Source organism: Diaphorina citri, unplaced genomic scaffold, assembly GCF_000475195.1.
Source record: "Diaphorina citri unplaced genomic scaffold, Diaci psyllid genome assembly version 1.1 scaffold2791, whole genome shotgun sequence".
NCBI lineage: Eukaryota > Metazoa > Arthropoda > Insecta > Hemiptera > Psyllidae > Diaphorina > Diaphorina citri.
The window spans coordinates 2,611-19,098 of NW_007380208.1; the positions used below are offsets into that span (position 1 = coordinate 2,611).

Below are 16,488 nucleotides of genomic sequence, written 5' to 3' on the forward strand. Positions count from 1 at the left end.
GATACCTGATGTACACACACACACACACACACACACATACACACTATTAGGACTATTAGGTAGACCTGACGCCTGTCAGGTCTACCTGATACCTGATGTACACACACACTATCAGGTAGACCTGACGGGAGGACCTGATCAGGTGTACCTGATTGAAAGTGGCTGGCCTGACAGCTCTATCTGTTGGTCAGTCTTCAGACTCTTCAGTCGGTCTAATCTTTTATTTTCGCCATTTCCCGGTCAGATTTTGGAGCCTTTGGGCGAGCAAATTTCGGACCCCATGACGGGGTGCATACTACAGGAGGTCCTGATAGCGGCCACTTACACTCAGACAGTCGCCAGTTTCAATTCGGACACCCAGAGCTTTGCCAATCTGCTGCCCTACTCTGTCAACAAGTACTCGGCACGTCAGGAAATGAAGGTAGGTGCCTTTTTTTTTCCAAACAATACTTTCCATTTATTTATACAATAATATTTAGCCATCAACTTTTTTAGCTAAATTCCTCCTTTTTTTTCACCAAAATCATCTGATTCAGTCAGTCAATCTTCTTCTTTGTGCCTTAGTTTTCCACATAGATGGGGATTTTCTTTATATGAAGCCTTAGCCCGAGGGTTGAAGTCGGAAATGAGAGGGAAGAACGAACGAAGACCGGGTTTTCTAATAACACTTTTTACTCAAATTTACTCTATTTCTTCTTTTTTTTCTTTTTTTTTTTTCTGAAGTTAAGCAAGGTTTATATACTTATTTGTAAACTTTACCTATGAAATATATAAGACCTTGTTTAGACTGCGGGAGTAAAGGGACAGTCAATCTTCTTCTTTGTGCCGTAGTTTTCCACATAGATGGGGATTTTCTTTATATGAAGCCTTAGACCGAGGGTTGAAGTCGGAAATGAGAGGGAAGAACGAACGAAGACCGGGTTTTCTAATTCATTGAACACTTTTTACAGTTTTTACTCAAATTTATTCTATTTCTTCATTATAATCTTATATTATAAGAACGAGATCCATTCACTCATTCACATTTCATAGTTCACACACTGATCGCTCTATCTCTAGAACCACAACAGCTGCTGGAGAGAAAACTTTTCCTCGCTCGCCTAATATTTGAGTTTCGTTTATGTTTTTAGTTTGATAACTACAAGTTCTCATTGTAATAATTACACATTTACACAGTACGAATCCAATTACAAAATAAAAAAAGGCCTAAAACGTAACTTTCTCGCTTAATTTTTGCAGTCTGGCATAGGTTTGAAACTTGTTTTTTGGATGTCTGGGTTTACCCTAGGATTCCGGAGCGAAGCGACGAAATTCAGCTAGTAATCACACATTTACACAGTACGAATCCAATTACAAAATACAAAAAGGCCTAAAACGTAACTTTCTCGCTTAATTTTTGCAGTCTGGCATAGGTTTGAAACTTGTTTTTTGGATGTCTGGGTTTACCCTTTTTTGTGCCAATTTTATAAAGAACGAGGTTTACCAAATCAGAATTTTGGTCAATCTAGGATTGAATTGAAGCCAACTCCAACTTCGTAAAGCGCGGTCAAAACTATCTTGCTTTCTCTTTTTTCGCCCCGGCAGCTCGGCAAGTCCAGCACCTTGAGCATCGCACAAGACTCCCTCGTGAATCCCATCTCAGTGATGCTGCTCAGTCTTCCTTTTCTCTTCGATTTCGGGACGATAGGATCTAAGCAATTACAGTTCCCTCTATCAAACCTCTTCGAAAAAGCTCATTTTTCGTACCAATTTTACTATACTATATTGCTTCCCCTTTTTCCCCCGGCAGCTCGGCAAGTCCAGCACCTTGAGCATCGCACAAGACTCCCTCGTGAATCCCATCTCAGTAATGCTGCTCAGCCCTCAGCAACGGCTTAACCCTTATCGACGTGATGTGTGGAATCTTCTCTATGAAAGTCAGAAGGGAGAGAAGCCGGGCCGCTTTCTACCGCAGACCGTGGTCAATAAGTTGCTGGTCTCGCTGCATTGCTATCAGGTAGATCTTGCTTCCCCTTTTTCCCCCGGCAGCTCGGCAAGTCCAGCACCTTGAGCATCACACAAGACTCCCTCGTGAATCCCATCTCAGTGATGCTGCTCAGCCCTCAGCAGCGGCTTAACCCTTATCGGCGCGATGTGTGGAATCTACTCTACGAAAGTCAGAAGGGAGAGAAGCCGGGCCGCTTTCTACCGCAGACCGTGGTCAATAAGTTGCTGGTCTCGCTGCATTGCTATCAGGTAGGTTGTTAGCGGGTTAATGATTAGCGCCCAAAAAAAACAAACTAAATAACACTAAAAATGATTTAGGGTGAGTAAAAACATTTGCGTAAAACATAAAGCCAAGTGTTTTTACTCACCCAAAATCATTTTTAGTGTTTGAATTGTTTTACCAAGTGTGTGTACCATTGTACCAACAAATAAGTTGATACAAACTTGTTCCTTTGATGAACTAAATAAAGTAATTTCTCCCTAACTCTTGAGTCAAAACTTTGCCCATCTGACGAGGGACATACTACGGGATGGACATGCTATGACACAGACCACATGCGTCTAATGTAGCAGTTGTTTTATTGCTACGAAATAAAACCGGTGGTGAAATACTCATCTTTTTTTTCTTCAGGATACAAACTTATTCCTTTGATGAACTAAATAAAGTAATTTCTCCCTAACTCTTGAGTCAAAAGAAGTGTGTGTACCAACAAATAAGTTGATACAAACTTATTCCTTTGATGAACTAAATAAAGTAATTTCTCCCTAACTCTTGAGTCAAAACTTTGCCCATCTGATGAGGGACATACTACGGGATGGGCATGCTACGACACAGACCACATGCGTCTAATGTAGCAGTTGTTTCATTGCTACGACGAGGGAAATACTACGGGATGGGCATGCTACGACACAGACCACATGCGTCTAATGTAGCAGTTGTTTTATTGCTACGAAATAAAACCGGTGGTGAAATACTCATCTTTTTTTTCTTCAGCCAGAGGTTCTGTCCCGATGCAACACCCCCCTCTCCCCCTCCACCGCTATGGGGAGTAATAGTGATCTACTTCGTAGTCTCAGATTCAAAGAGCCACTGCCGTTTGTGGAGAAAGAACAAGTAACGGCTACCAAACAAGAACACATTACTTCGGTCAATTTGCGAGAGCTGAGTATTCATTTGCTGAAATGGTCAGGTAAGATAGTTTACGAGTAAATTTAAATGTAGGGTTCGGCCACTGTTTAGGGCCGAAATTTTGAAAAACTCAAAAAGAGTCCAACTGTGAAGCGTATAAGTTACTGGTGAACTGGTGTTCTTTTTTTTTCAAGATGAATCTTCACTAAGTCGGTGCTTCACTTTACCTACCTCGGTGGTGTAATGGTCAAGGCGCTCGCCTGGTAAACAGGAGGGCGTGGGTTCAATCCCAGCTGAGGTATGGAATCTTTTTTTTCAAGATGAATCTTCACTAAGTCGGTGCTTCACTTTACCTACCTCGGTGGTGTAGTGGTCAAGGCGCTTGCCTGGTAAACAGGAGGGCGTGGGTTCAATCCCAGCTGAGGTATGGAATTTTATCCTCAATATAATTTGAGAATTTGACCACAATAATAGTAGTAGCCTACTGCTGGAGTAAAGGGACTTTTCAGTCCTATGCGAGCAGTATAAATAAGCACTATTATTATTACTACTACTACCTAACCTCTTCTGGACTTTCAACTTAAAGCAACGAGTGTCCATGATAAAGTAAGTCTAATTAATTCACGTCAGAATCCATCAGTAAGTCCAATAACTGTTTTGTCTCCTCTCTTTCTCTTCTCCCTCTCTCTTCCTCCCATTTTACTTCTTTCCTTATCGGATTTGTATCTTCCCTTTAGAAACAGAACCGATTCTTGGATTTCCTATAGTTTAGTACAGGTGCTACCAAGCCTAAAGAGAGGAAACGAGCTTCAGAAGAGGAGAAATTCCGAAAGGGGGGAAAAAAAGATAATAATAGTGCTTATTTATACTGCTCGCATAGGACTGAAAAGTCCCTTTACTCCAGCAGTAGGCTACTACTATTATTGTGGTCAAATTCTCAAATTATATTGAGGATAAAATTCCATACCTCAGCTGGGATTGAACCCACGCCCTCCTGTTTACCAGGAAAAGAAGAGAATTAAGTAAATTTTGGGAGAGAGAAATTTTGGGAGAGCAGAAAGTAGATTGGTAGAGAGGAAGTATTGACCACTACACCACCAAGGCAGGTTTTGACCTTTGAGAGCCCCATAGGGCTAAAAGCGGCGATAAAACACTCAAACACTCATCTTTACCTGCCTCGGTGGTGTAGTGGTCAAGGCGCTCGCCTGGTAAACAGGAGGGCGTGGTCCTGCATGTCCATCCCGTAGTATACCCCTCATCAGATGAGCGATGAGAATACAACTCTTCTTTCATTTTCAGGTGTTCACGGTCGAAACACAAAAACCCCGGTGTACGTGCATGCAGTGGCCACGCAGTATGTCGCTACTCAGGTCGAAGTGTCGCGATGGTTATGCTACATCATGACGTGCGCAGCACGACTCAAACCTTCCTATACACGCGGGTTTCCCTACATGTAAGTATTGCGTATTTTATTGTACGAAAAAGAACTCATATTATGATATTATGTATAGTGAAGGATAAATGTAGGAATCGAATATGTTTTATTGGAAAAATTAATGACAATGAAAAAGCTCAGGGAAGAGAGGTATATTATGTATAGTGAAGGATAAATGTAGGAATCGAATATGTTTTATTGGAAAAATTAATGACAATGAAAAAGCTCAGGGAAGAGAGGATCGCAACTCCTCCATTAAAGTATGTTTGTATACAGTTATACAAATTACCTACACGTACATACTTATATATATTTAGTATATTTAGCGATGACCTCTCGAAAAGTTGACGCCACGCCACTGCATATTATGTATAGTGAAGGATAAATGTAGGAATCGAATATGTTTTATTGGAAAAATTAATGACAATGAAAAAGCTCAGGGAAGAGAGGAAGGCAGGGAAAACTATCTATTGAGATGTTGCCTTAGCAACCAGAATACAGAGTGGACTGGTGATTGTAAATACTGGGTGAATACACAACAGTAAGTAACTCGTAAGTTTCTACGAGGAGTCCCGCCTCCACCTTTACTTTCACGTCCACCTCCAATTTGCCTCCACCTCTCTTTTCACCTCCACTTTCACCTCCACCTCCATTTTCGTCTCCACTTTCACTTCCACCTCCACTTTTGCCTTCACTTTTACCTCCACTTTCACCTCCACCTCCATTTTCACCTCCACCTCCACTTCCAATAGGTTAGGTTAGGTTAATTCAGGTTAGGTTAAGTTAGGTTAGATTAGGTTGGGTTAGGTTGGGTTGGGTTAAGTTAGGTTGGGTTGGGTTAAGTTAGGTTGGATTGGGTTAAGTTAGGTTGGGTTGGGTTAAGTTAGGTTGGATTGGGTTAAGTTAGGTTGGGTTGGGTTAAGTTAGGTTGGATTGGGTTAAGTTAGGTTGGGTTGGGTTAAGTTAGGTTGGATTGGGTTAAGTTAGGTTGGGTTGGGTTAAGTTAGGTTGGATTGGGTTAAGTTAGGTTGGGTTGGGTTAAGTTAGGTTGGATTGGGTTAAGTTAGGTTGGGTTGGGTTAAGTTAGGTTGGATTGGGTTAAGTTAGGTTGGGTTGGGTTAAGTTAGGTTGGATTGGGTTAAGTTAGGTTGGGTTGGGTTAAGTTAGGTTGGATTGGGTTAAGTTAGGTTGGGTTGGGTTAAGTTAGGTTGGGTTAGGTTAGGTTAGGTTAGGTTAGGTTAGGTTAGGTTGGGTTGGGTTAAGTTAGGTTGGATTGGGTTAAGTTAGGTTGGGTTGGGTTAAGTTAGGTTGGATTGGGTTAAGTTAGGTTGGGTTGGGTTAAGTTAGGTTGGATTGGGTTAAGTTAGGTTGGGTTGGGTTAAGTTAGGTTGGATTGGGTTAAGTTAGGTTGGGTTGGGTTAAGTTAGGTTGGATTGGGTTAAGTTAGGTTGGGTTGGGTTAAGTTAGGTTGGATTGGGTTAAGTTAGGTTGGGTTGGGTTAAGTTAGGTTGGATTGGGTTAAGTTAGGTTGGGTTGGGTTAAGTTAGGTTGGATTGGGTTAAGTTAGGTTGGGTTGGGTTAAGTTAGGTTGGGTTAGGTTAGGTTAGGTTAGGTTAGGTTAGTTTCACTTCCACCTCCACTTTTGCCTTCACTTTTACCTCCATCTCCACTTTCACCTCCACCTCCATTTTCGTCTCCACTTTCACTTCCACCTCCACTTTTGCCTTCACTTTTACCTCCATCTCCACTTTCACCTCCACCTCCATTTTCGTCTCCACTTTCACTTCCACCTCCACTTTTGCCTTCACTTTTACCTCCATCTCCACTTTCACCTCCACCTCCATTTTCGTCTCCACTTTCACTTCCACCTCCACTTTTGCCTTCACTTTTACCTCCATCTCCACTTTCACCTCCACCTCCATTTTCGTCTCCACTTTCACTTCCACCTCCACTTTTGCCTTCACTTTTACCTCCATCTCCACTTTCACCTCCACCTCCATTTTCGTCTCCACTTTCACTTCCACCTCCACTTTTGCCTTCACTTTTACCTCCATCTCCACTTTCACCTCCACCTCCATTTTCGTCTCCACTTTCACTTCCACCTCCACTTTTGCCTTCACTTTTACCTCCATCTCCACTTTCACCTCCACCTCCATTTTCGTCTCCACTTTCACTTCCACCTCCACTTTTGCCTTCACTTTTACCTCCATCTCCACTTTCACCTCCACCTCCATTTTCGTCTCCACTTTCACTTCCACCTCCACTTTTGCCTTCACTTTTACCTCCATCTCCACTTTCACCTCCACCTCCATTTTCGTCTCCACTTTCACTTCCACCTCCACTTTTGCCTTCACTTTTACCTCCATCTCCACTTTCACCTCCACCTCCATTTTCGTCTCCACTTTCACTTCCACCTCCACTTTTGCCTTCACTTTTACCTCCATCTCCACTTTCACCTCCACCTCCATTTTCGTCTCCACTTTCACTTCCACCTCCACTTTTGCCTTCACTTTTACCTCCATCTCCACTTTCACATCCACCTCCATTTTCTTCTCCACTTTCACTTCCACCTCCACTTTCGCCTCCACCTCCATTTTCACTTCCACCTCCACTTCCATTAGATTAGGTTAGGTTAGGTTGGGTTGGGTTGGGTTGGGTTGGGTTAGGTTAGGTTGGGTTGGGTTGGGTTAAGTTAGGTTGGGTTGGGTTAAGTTAGGTTAGGTTAGGTTGGGTTAGGTTAGGTTAGGTTTGGAATCATACAAAATTTCGTCCTCTTCTTTATGTTAATTTTTTGAGTGCACTCAAAACCGAGCGAACTTTCACCTCCACTTCCGCTTTCGCCTCCACCTCCATTTTCACTTTACCCTGACTTTTACCATATCTCTAACCGTGGCTGCGCAGTCCTGGCTGCGCACTCTGCGCAAGTCCAGATGAGGGCTCTCAAGTTTCCTAATTTCCATCACGTCGGGGTCACCAATTTCGCCAACACCTGGGAGCAGCCTAAGACGCGTTTCGTTCTTGTTGGAACTCATCAGTTAGACATAGCTCTCAGGTGCTGGCCAAGAATTTGGAAGTGTTATATACTTCAGAGATGGAAATTGTGGAGAAACGAGAACCTGCGTTTTCTATGTAAGATTTTATTTTGTGTTGAGTGTTGTTGTGAGCGCCACAATAGGTAGGTACCCGTAACTTCAACTTTTATGAAATACTCATCCACGCTTTCCCTTTAATTGAGGAGCTGGGTGCAAAAAGGGCAATAAATGAAAATCATCCAACTGAGATATTTAACTTTAAAGTTTTCAATTTTTCATCAAAATCTTTGAAAAGTATGTTTACAAAAAACGCTGTAACTCTCGAAAGAAAAAAGTTATCACTGCAGTTCAAACGCTGGAAGATAGAGCGCACCACGTTCTATTCAAAAAACCGTTTTACGCAAAGAAAAAAAAAGTTATCACTGTAGTTCAAACGCTGGAAAATAGAGCGCACCACGTTCTATTCAAAAAACCGTTTTACGCAAAAAGGGCAAAAAATCCATATTTCCCTTTTTGCACCCAGCTCCTCAATTATTATTTTTCCACCTGTAGAACTCACATAGAAGAAATGCTTCTATAAGGTCTTTAGAGGCCCTTTCGATGAAATATATCAGACCTTGGTTAGACTGCGGGGATAAAGGGACTTTTGAGTCATATCCCAGCAAGTTAAACAAGGTATATTCTATTCTATTAACATATTTGCCTAACTCAGATAAACTGTATGAGCTTTAAAGAAAGAAGAAAAAAAAAAGGACGAAACGAACAAACTTGAAAATCAGCAAACTAAAAGGAAAATGGTTGGTTCTCTAGGGGGGGGAAAGAAAAGTAAACACTAGTATAGCTTCGCTATATTTTAGTAATAGAATGTAAAAAATCTAATGTCTAATAATGCAAAGCTAGAACTTATTTCTTTCGATCTATTACAGAGACTCACTTACTCCTTGGGAAGCCAGGATTTTGTTTCTCCTGTACGAGTCATATCCCAGCAGGATAAACAAGGTATATTCTATTCTATTAACATATTTGCCTAGCTCAGATAAACTGTATGAGCTTTAAAGAAAGAAGAAAAAAAGGACGAAACGAACAAACTTAAAAATCAGCAAACTAAAAAGAAAATGGTTGGTTCTCTAGGGGGGGAAAGTAGAGAGAGGTACCAAGTTTAAAGGGGGGAATAATTTTAGTAATAGAATGTAAAAAGTCTAATGCAAAGCTAGAACTTATTTCTTTCGATCTATTACAGAGACTCACTTACTCCTTGGGAAGCCAGGATTTTGTTTCTCCTGTACGATAGATTTAATTCCTGTTGTGGCTGTATTGGGTTTCCTGTCCCTCCTGGATTTACAAGTTTCTTCGCTTATCTATCTTACAGGTAAGAGAATTTTAATAGGGGGAATAATTTTGTCCCTCAGGGACCTGCATTAGAATTTCATTTAGTTTAAACCGTTTTAGTATGTACTTCTACTATTCACCTACCTCAGTGGTGTAGTGGTTCTAATCAAAGCCAAGTCATAAAATTTACCGTTGTGTATTAAGCAGGCTATCTATCTTACAGGTAAGAGAATTTTAAAGGGGGCAATAATTTTGTCCCTCAAGACCTGCAATTAGAATTTCATTTAGTTTAGAACTTTAGACCGTTTTACTATGTACTTCTACTATTCACCTACCTCAGTGGTGTAGTGGTTCTAATCAAAGCCAAGTCATAAAATTTACCGTTGTGTATTAAGCAGGGAATGACAATTGTGGCAATCAGTTATACTCAATGCTTAACACAATTGAAATTCCTAAGTCAGCTCCCATGGCGTAGTGGTCACTGCACTCGCCTTGCACGCGGGAGACCCGGGTTCGATTCCCGGCGGGGTCAAGAAATTCGGAATGACAATTGTGGCAATCAGTTATACTCAATGCTTAACACAATTGAAATTCCTAAATCAGCTCCCATGGCGTAGTGGTCACTGCACTCGCCTTGCACGCGGGAGACCCGGGTTCGATTCCCGGCGGGGTCAAGAAATTTGTAAAATTTACCGTTGTGTATTAAGCACGGAATAACAATAAATTGTGGCAATCAGGATTTTGTTATACTTAATCAGTTATCAGTTATACTTAATACTTAAGTACTTAATCAATTATACTTATACTTAATACTTAATCAGTTTTGTTATACTTTATCAGTTATACTTAATGCTTAACACAATTGCTATTTCTACTACTCTTTTCGCAGAACTCTGGAGAGACGAATGTTCCTACAGTATGTAGAGAGAGGTGTATTTGAGCTGAACATAGATTCCTATTTCTACTACTCTTTTCGCAGAACTCTGGAGAGACGAATGTTCCTACAGTATGTAGAGAGAGGTGTATTTGAGCTGAACATAGATGTCATTAAAGCTGTGTTTGCGGGTGAGTACCTATAAGAGTATATAGCGCAAACTTGAGAGGATGTGGGGGGCGCAAACTTGAGAGGATGTGTCAACGTGTTGGGTGTTTACTCCTGTTTTAAGTAAGTATTAACTAGTGGTCACAGAACCACTAGGTGAGTACCTATAAGACTCTTATAATAAGAGTATATAGCGTACACCATGGGCAGATACAGTCCTCCGGTTTTGGGGGGGCGCAAACTTGAGAGGATGTGTCAACGTGTTGGGTGTTTACTCCTGTTTTAAGTAAGTATTAACTAGTGGTCACAGAACCACTGTAGACCTCATGACCTCACTCAGATTCTTTTGCCCAAGCTGAGAAGAAGGTACGAATGAATGCTACATATTCACATGTATTAAATTAGAACAGAAGGAGACCTCACTCAGATTCTTTTGCCTAAGCTGAGAAGAAGGTACGAATGAATGCTATACACAGCTACATACATATTCACATGTATTAAATTAGAAAATAAGGAGTACGTCTTACGTAATAAAAAGGACAGAGAACAGGTTTTATTTACAATCACTCAACAGATTTAAAGAATGGTTGACCGTTTTGTTAAACAATAGATTTACCTACCAAGATTGAGGTCTTTGAAAAATTTTTTTAAAAAAAATGTTTTTTTTTTTTTCTTTTTAGAAAAAACAGAAGGGTATACAAGGGTCATAAATGCGGTAATTTATCTATTGCCATCTTCAAAAGTTTGAGACCGAAATTGGACCTGGGACACCAAATTTCAAGGATCGACGTGTCTTCATTCAAGGAACTCAAAATTTCCAAGTTCATCAAAATCGGACCAGGCAATCGCGAGTTATAGCGGAACAAATAAACACACACATAAACATCTAAACCAAATGCAAAATGGTAGAGTTAAAACATAGACCTTCACTTCGTTCGGTCAAACAACAAAAGCTGACCTGTGCAATTACTGAATTTTTCTGGGTATCTAACAAGTCCCTTGATGGCACGGCACAATGCCTTGCCCTCTCATAAAAAATTGCGTACCTATCCGCCCATCGCCTGTACACGCAACAATCTGTGGAAAGCCATCAAAATCGGACCAGGCAATCGCGAGTTATAGCGGAACAAATAAACACACATACGTATATAAACATATAAACCAAATGCAAAATGGTCGAGTTAAAACATAGACCTTCACTTCGTTCGGTCAAACAACAAAAGCTGACCTGTGCAATTACTGGATTTTTCTGGGTTTCTAACAAGTCCATTGATGGCACGGCACAATGCCTTGCCCTCTCATAAAAAATTGCGTACCTATCCGCCCATCGCCTGTACACGCAACAATCTGTGGAAAGACCAGGTTGGTACGCATTTGGTAACGTGAGTAATGTGAGTTTGATGTTGCCAGCCTCCTTCCCTGTATCATTATTGTAAGTATTTTCTATTGTTCTATTCTATTCTACAGATATCCCAGACGATCTACCCGGGGTTCAACAGAAGCTCGCGCTTCTCTCCCTCCTCCCACGCTCTCGTATCAAGCGCATACTAAACCACTGGTCCCATCCGCTAGCCGTCATGCTACGCGCGCGCGAGCATGCGCTAAGCGTGTTGGTGGGTACGCATGCGTCAAGTCAGCATCGGTATGCGCGCAAGACGCAGGGCAATGGAAAGTATCAGGTGGGCGTTGGTGTGAACTCGTCAGAAATGTTGCCGTGTTTTGACAGTTTTCTCCGATTATTGCTCGCTAAAGGTAAGTGTGACGAGATAAGGAGAGGTATTCTATATTATTATGAGGGTAATCACTCATTTATTGAGGTATTTTGCATATACATAAGTTCACAAGGTACAGTAGAAGCTCGATTATTTCAACTCCAAAAAATATCCTATCTCATCAGTGGAAAATATCATAGAATGTGATCATTTCCCAATTAGTTGAAATAATCGAAGTTCTACTGTACAGGTATTTGTTCCATATATTATCTGAAGGAAGTATGTTGGATATTACTTCATCTGTGTAGGTGTTAGGTACTAGTTGACATCCATATTCGAACATTTTCTAATGATGGAGGTTGTTGACTAGATCAGTGTTTCCCAACCTGGGCGATATCGCCCCCTTGGGGGCGATGGAGATTTTCATGGGGGCGATGAAGCCTTAGGGGGCGAAAGCTCGATTATTTCAACTCCAAAGGATATCCCATCTCATCAGTGGAAAATATCATAGAAAGTGATCATTTCCCAATTAGTTGAAATAATCGAAGTTCTCCTGTATAATAGGTATTTGTTCCAGATATTATCTGAAGGAAGTATGTTGGATATTACTTCATGTGTGTAGGTGTTAGGTACTAGTTGACATCCATACTCGAACGTTTTCTAATGATGGAGGTTGTTGACTAGATGACAGATGACCGAAAGCGAAGAGAGAAGGAAGCCGTTCCGAGAACGAACGTTTTGATGAACATTAATTATGGAAGCTGTTCTGAAAATTTTGAGTGACCTGTGGCTAAAAGTGAAGTCGTGAGAAGCGCTAGTTCCTTTTGAGCTTTTTCCCTGAATAGCCCTAAATAGCGGAACATTGGTCCGGAATAACGGCCGAACCGTACCTTCTGGAAACAGGGCCTCAGGGTATGTTTGATCTACATAATTTATCGAATCTCTGTGCCAAGTTCGAGCGGTTTTGGCTGATATCTGAAGGCCTGAGAATCGGGAACTCAAGGCCCAAGGATATGTTTGATCTACATAATTATAAGGTGTGATACATATGAAATTTATTATGTTTATATCTACGGTTATATTATGTATTATGTCTCTACATAATATAATAATTTTATAATTTAATTTACATACATGGGTGTTATATTCCCCTCCCCCCCCCTCCCTTTTCACTAATCACTTTAGCCATACAAAGGCTTCTTGACTATGGCCCCCTCTCTCTCTTTCCCTCTCTCTCTCTCTCCCTCTCTCTCTCCCTCTCCCTCATTGTTATAGAAGTGAAAATTTTACAAAATGCGAAATTTATTAATAAATAAACATTCAAAAGCACCTTTACACACAAATATCTAAGATATATTTAGGAAGAGTCCAAAGGTTTCGAACCCCAATCCTTCAGTATTACTTATAATGCTGTGATAGAGAAAATATTGATATGATACCCTGATGTCTGCTAAAATAGTAAAAAAAAGTAGGAAATGCCTTTGGGCGAACACGGAGTGCGGTTTTCACTTTTGAGGAGGAAGCAAAAGGAAAGTGCTATGTAAAAATTCTAAGATTAATTTAATTTTAACTCGGCATAGCGAACGACGGACACGTAGAAACTAATAATAATAAAACACTGAGGGATTTAGAAATAAAGAATGGACTAGAAGAGAGAGAGAGAGAGAGAGCGAGAGAGAGGGAGGGAGGGAGAGAGAGAGAGAAGTAAGAGAGAGAGAGGGAGGGAGAAGAGAAAGAGGGAAGGAAAGTGAGAGAGGAAAAGCAGAAGACCTTTTACTTTCTATTACATTCAACCATAAATATCGGGAAGCTTAACTCCATACACAAAAAGCCCACTCCGATGCTTAGGTGTAGGGGCAAACAGCCCTAGACTCCCTAGAGGATGGGTTAAGCTTCTACGAAGTATCGGGAACCCATACGATGTAATGAGATCGGTCCAAAATTTTCAAAATCGGGAAAAAGGTGAAAATGTCCGTTTTAGGGCTCTCCAAGTCCAAAAAATTGATTAGTCCATGATCTATGTCTCTACGTAGGTACCTATGTGCGTTGTGTACGTATGTAGGTAGTAGCTACATACCTACGTATGTAGGTCGTTTGTCTGTTTACAACAGATCACAAGAAATTCGAGAATTATCCATCCCCCCTTCCGCGAAATGTAATAGAAAGTTGTGTGATGTTCACACTAGATTTTTTTTTTCTCTCTCTCTCTCCTTTTTTTCACAACAAACTTTGAGGGAAAAAAGTGAAAAATCTGAAACTATGATCTATGTCTGTACGTACATATGTAGGTAGTAGCTACAATCGTACATACCTACGTATGTAGGTCGTATGTCTATTTCAACAGATCACAAGAAATTCGAGAATTATCCATTCCCCCTTCCGCGAAATGTAATAGAAAGTTGTGTGATGTTCACACTAAATTTTTTTTTTCTCTCTCTCTCTCCTTTTTTTCACAACAAACTTTGAGGAAAAAAAAAAGTGAAAAATCTGAAACCTCTACACATAGTTTTTGCGGAAAATTCTCACGCTTACCTGTCTAGGTATGAAAGGGGTCAAAAATTACCTTTGTTAGTGTAGGCATGTGAGAGGCATGTTTAAAACCAAAAAACCAATAACTCTGTTGTATCTGTAATTTATCTGGTATCGTTCTGTTTCAGTTAACTTGAATGAATTGGATGTTCAACTCCTCCTGGAAGCCACGACCTCATCACTTAGCCTCAACTGAAGAAAATGCAGAAGGTCCCGAGTTCGATCCACAACTGAGGGAACTGCAGAAGGTCCCGAGTTCGATCCACAACTGAGGGAACTGCAGAAGGTCCTAGGTATCCTTTTTAACAACTAAGGACAAGGTTTTATGCCTTGTATCCTTTTGCCGCCAGCCTAAGTTAGCTTGGAGAGTAGTACGTCTGCCTTGTAAGCCCTAAGTCGTGGACGATTCCCGCCCGGAACGGATTTTATCCTAAAATTCCTAAACAGATAAGGTTCGTTCTCGGAACGGCTGGCTTTCTCCTATCCTGTCCTCCTCTCCTCACTTTCGGGACGATGAGGCCTCTGCAGTTACAGTTTCCTCTGTCAAACCTCTTGCCTTAGATAAGAGGGATTTTTTTTCTTATACTACGCTTGCAAAATCATTCTTTCCCACAGAATTATCATTGTTGCGCATGCGCATATTGCACGAGTTACGCACTTCGCGCAATAAGGCCGATCGTAACCAATTTGCGCAGATACTGCTGTGGACAGCTTTAACAACGGGTGCGCAGTAGGAACAGCGCAGCTAAGACATCCGCAATCTAACTAGTATCTTTGATGCGCATAAAGTTGACAAAACTATACGAGTTACGTACGTCGCGCAGAAAGTGAATATGACCTATCGTAACCAGTCCGCGCAGACAGCGCAGATACCCCGGTACCTGGGTGTGCAGTAGGAAGAGCGCTGCGCATTGTCGGCCGGGGCGTGGCAGGCGGTACCAAAGGCTCTGGTAGAGACTGGTGCGGTTGTGCGAAGTGGCGGAGGCCAGACGCTCGCTGACATAACATATGTAGTAGTAGAAGGCTGCGGAGCACAGGAAATCCCCGGTCACCTGAGAAAAAGTGTTGGTTGGTTAGGGACCAAATCTTTTTGTTGGTTGCCTTCGGGCATTTTCAATAGTTTTTACTTTTTAGTCTAAATAGTATGCGTTGAAAGGAGGAAAAAACGTCCCTGTTAAATGGTGAAGTTTTTACTGACTTAACATTCGGAGACAACTACCCACCCTCCATTCGGAGACAACTACCCACCTCCTCATATGTGTACCTATTATAATAATAATATAATAATAGTGCTTATTTATACTGCTCGCATAGGACTGTAAAGTCCCTTTACTCCAGCAGTAGGCTACTACCTACTATTATTATTGTGGTCAAATTCTCAAATTATATTGAGGATAAAATTCCATACCTCGGCTGGGATTGAACCCACGCCCTCCTGTTTACCAGGCGAGCGCCTTGACCACTACACCACCGAGGCAGGTATAGGGACTTTTCAGTCTCATCCTAGCAGTATAAATAAGGAATATTCTATTCCATTCCATTCTATTCTATTCTATTCTATTTTAATTCATTAGCACGCCTAACCATAGCACCCACAACACGTCACCCAGATGGGTCTTGCCTGAAAAAGCTAGCAGGACGTGACTGCCGAGATGGTCACCTATCTGGATATCAAACTCGCGTAACATTACTGAATGTCAGTAATCCATGAGAATCTGGTACATTCAACGTGCTGTACTGCAGATACTGCAGTGGACAGCTTTAACAACGGGTGCTCAGTAGGAACAGCGCAACACATCCGCAATCTAACTAGTATCTTTGATGCGTATTAAGTAGTATCTTTGATGCGCATAAAGTTGACAAAACTATACGAGTTACGTACGTCGCGCAGAAAGTGAATATGACCTATCGTAACCAGTCCGCGCAGACAGCGCAGATACCCCGGTACCTGGGTGCGCAGTAGGAAGAGCGCTGCGCATTGTCGGCCGGGGCGTGGCAGGCGGTACCAAAGGCTCTGGTAGAGACTGGCGCGGTTGTGCGAAGTGGCGGAGGCCAGACGCTCGCTGGCATAACATATGTAGTAGTAGAAGGCTACGGTGCACAGGAAATCCCCGGTCACCTGAGAAAAAGTGTTGGTTGGTTAGGGACCAAATCTTTTTGTTGGTTGTCTTTGCCTGAAAAAGCTAGCAGCACGTGACTGCCCAGATGGTCACCTATCTGGATATCAAACTCGCGTAACATTACTGAATGTCAGTAATCCATGAGAATCTGGTACATTCAACGTGCTGTACTAC

General features: G+C 41.6%; 1 protein-coding gene across 1 annotated transcript; it reads left to right on the forward strand.

Moving 5' to 3' along the window:
• The first annotated feature begins 238 nt into the window (after nucleotides 1–238).
• On the forward strand, nucleotides 239–14,396 carry LOC103519552 (protein pigeon). The gene is made up of 8 exons (XM_026831012.1): nucleotides 239–421; nucleotides 1,790–1,996; nucleotides 2,981–3,176; nucleotides 4,415–4,568; nucleotides 8,823–8,951; nucleotides 9,891–9,976; nucleotides 11,421–11,705; nucleotides 14,323–14,396. Exons 1-8 carry the CDS (start codon nucleotides 281–283, stop codon nucleotides 14,388–14,390), a joined length of 1,266 nt encoding a protein of 421 aa, XP_026686813.1. The 5' UTR covers nucleotides 239–280; the 3' UTR covers nucleotides 14,391–14,396.
• Nucleotides 14,397–16,488: the final 2,092 nt, after the last annotated feature.

Coding starts and splice junctions, on each gene's coding strand:
- LOC103519552 (XM_026831012.1), top strand. CDS start 281: ATGACGGGGTGCATACTACAGGAGGTCCTGATAGCGGCCACTTACACT. Junction 1,997..2,980: donor TCTCGCTGCATTGCTATCAG/GTAGATCTTGCT, acceptor TTTTTTCTTCAG/CCAGAGGTTCTGTCCCGATG. Junction 3,177..4,414: donor TCATTTGCTGAAATGGTCAG/GTAAGATAGTTT, acceptor TTTCATTTTCAG/GTGTTCACGGTCGAAACACA.